At 42.9% G+C, this 2,210-nt stretch overlaps 1 protein-coding gene across 1 annotated transcript; it reads right to left on the reverse strand.

Annotated features, from left to right (window-relative positions):
- Window positions 1–920: 920 nt before the first annotated feature.
- On the reverse strand, window positions 921–1,805 carry LOC145821733 (uncharacterized). Its single transcript, XM_082918292.1, has one exon. The coding sequence runs from the start codon at window positions 1,803–1,805 to the stop codon at window positions 921–923; it is 885 nt and encodes a 294-aa protein (XP_082774418.1).
- Window positions 1,806–2,210: the final 405 nt, after the last annotated feature.

Raw genomic sequence — 2,210 nt, forward strand, 5'->3', positions numbered from 1 at the left:
GCAAACCTATATGGCGACAAGGAGATAGGTTCCGTACCCTAAAGTAAGTCTATAATGAACTCAACTTCCCGATGGAGAGGTGATTTTGTGAGGTCTTCAGGAAAGACGTCGAGGTATTCACATGCTGTCTTTGGAAATTCATCCCGGACTATATCACTTCCGTCATCTAAAAAGGTTGCTAAAAGAGAATTAAGTTGGCTTCGATCACGTAAGTAGTATGAGGAGGGTAAGGATCTACCATTTCTATCCCCCAGAAATGTGAAACAATCACCTCTTGAAGTGCACATTGTAACTCTCTCCCGTTAACAATCTATGATTGCCCGGTAAGTGAACAACCAATCTATACCGATGATAACGTCAAAATCGAACATTTCCAACAGTGCAAAATTGAACAGAAACTATCAACCCGCAATCTCAATCACACACCCCTGACATCCTTGGGTCACAGTGACCTTACCCCCAATCGGTTACTCTACTGTAAGAGGAGATTTTAGTTGACTACTTTTTAATCCCAACAATGATACAAATAATGTGGCGATAAATGAATGCGATGCCCCAGTGTCAATTAACACATTAGCCCAAGTATTGAAAATGAGGAATGTACCTCTTACAACTGATGGCCTCGAAGTTTGCTCGGAAGCGGTGATAGCATATACCCTTACATATGATCTCTGCTCCCCCACATCACCTCTCTAAACATAAGCTTATTGTGCAGATTGGACAGATGTGGCCCCCTGAACTGTCCAAGATGCTTGGCCTGATTGAGCCAGCAGATAAGACTGTCTCTGTCCTTGACCTATTTGTAAACCTCCAGATTGCCGAGACCCTGTCACAGTAGTAGCCCCTACCCTCTGCTGGAAAAACTTCTTCAAATGCCCTAGTTGAACACATTGATAACAAGACTGGGTTTGACTCCTATTCTAAGATTGACCTTGTGGACTCGTAGTTTGGGACTGTGCTCCACTTTTCTGTCCACACTTTGTAACCTTGTGGCCCATCTGGCCACATCTACAACAAGCACCACGAACTCGGGCCACATTCTCCAAACTTCCACCCATTACGGAATCAAATGATTTGGCTTGTTGTGGAGGTGAGTGAAATGATGATGATGAACCCTTAGACTTCTTCGAAGAACCCATGTTGCCTCTAGAGTCAGAATGTCCTGCCCTCTTCAACTTTTTTCTTGTTTTTTCGGCCTCTACCGTGATCTCCACATGAGCTACCGGTTCTACTAAGTAGTTATAATCACATATCATATTACTAACCACCTCTATCAAGATTTTCGGTCTCAACCTCTTCTCGAATTCGAGGCATCTTCGTTCTTTCGTTGCCACTAGTTCGGGTGCAAAATGTGAACTAGTGAATTTGGTTTCAAACTCAACCACTGGTGCATCAAGTTGTAATAACTTTTCAACTTGTTTCCTTAACCGCTCCCTATCTGTGGAAGAAAGGAACTTATCGTGGAAAGCTTGCATAAATGCCTCCCATGTGTGTTCAACTATATTCTTAATGTACTTCCACCATTGCCTTGCTTCTCCCTTCAACTGGTAGGCCGCTAACGCTACTCGTAGTTCATTCTCGTAGATATCCAAAATCTCAAATGATTTAACAATTTGTTCCAACCACTCATCGGATTTCATCGGATCAGGCTCATCGCTAAACTCAGCTGGATTGGAATGAAAGAACTCCTTTTTCAAAAAGGAAGCTCTTGTTTCTCCCTTTTCCATCCTAGCCGCTTGCTCGACTCTAAGCATCTCCATGGACTCCCAAATAGCCCCTGCCATTTCCCTAGCCAAAGCTCCCATTGCTACTTGGACCAGTGGAATAGGTATGTTGTTTTGACCCACTACTTCTTCTTGTGAAGGGATCTCGGGTTAGGCTAGAATATTCTTGCCTCCCTGGCGAGGTTTACCGCGAGCTCTAGCACGTCCAGGCATCTATAAGAAATAAAGACAATATTAAATTCAAAGGCAACTTTCCACACCTAAGTGCTCTATTCTTAGTTTTCATACTTATTCACCATATAAACACACAAGTTTCCACATAAGATAATCCGCATAATCACACTTAATCACATAAAGCACGCACGAGTCACCCTCCTAGGATACTTGCTATTTCCATGGCACTTAAGGATCTCCAAGTGGAAAAAGCATTGATCAGGTGCCTTTCCAAAATGATCTGGATGAATGCAACAGACAAAAGCCATATCA

Source organism: Camellia sinensis, chromosome 3 (genome assembly GCF_055761805.1).
Source record: "Camellia sinensis isolate YWXY chromosome 3, ASM5576180v1, whole genome shotgun sequence".
NCBI classification, from domain to species: domain Eukaryota; kingdom Viridiplantae; phylum Streptophyta; class Magnoliopsida; order Ericales; family Theaceae; genus Camellia; species Camellia sinensis.

Bases quoted from the DNA above. Each gene is read 5' to 3' on its own strand.
- LOC145821733 (XM_082918292.1), bottom strand. From the start codon at position 1,805: ATGGGAGCTTTGGCTAGGGAAATGGCAGGGGCTATTTGGGAGTCCATG.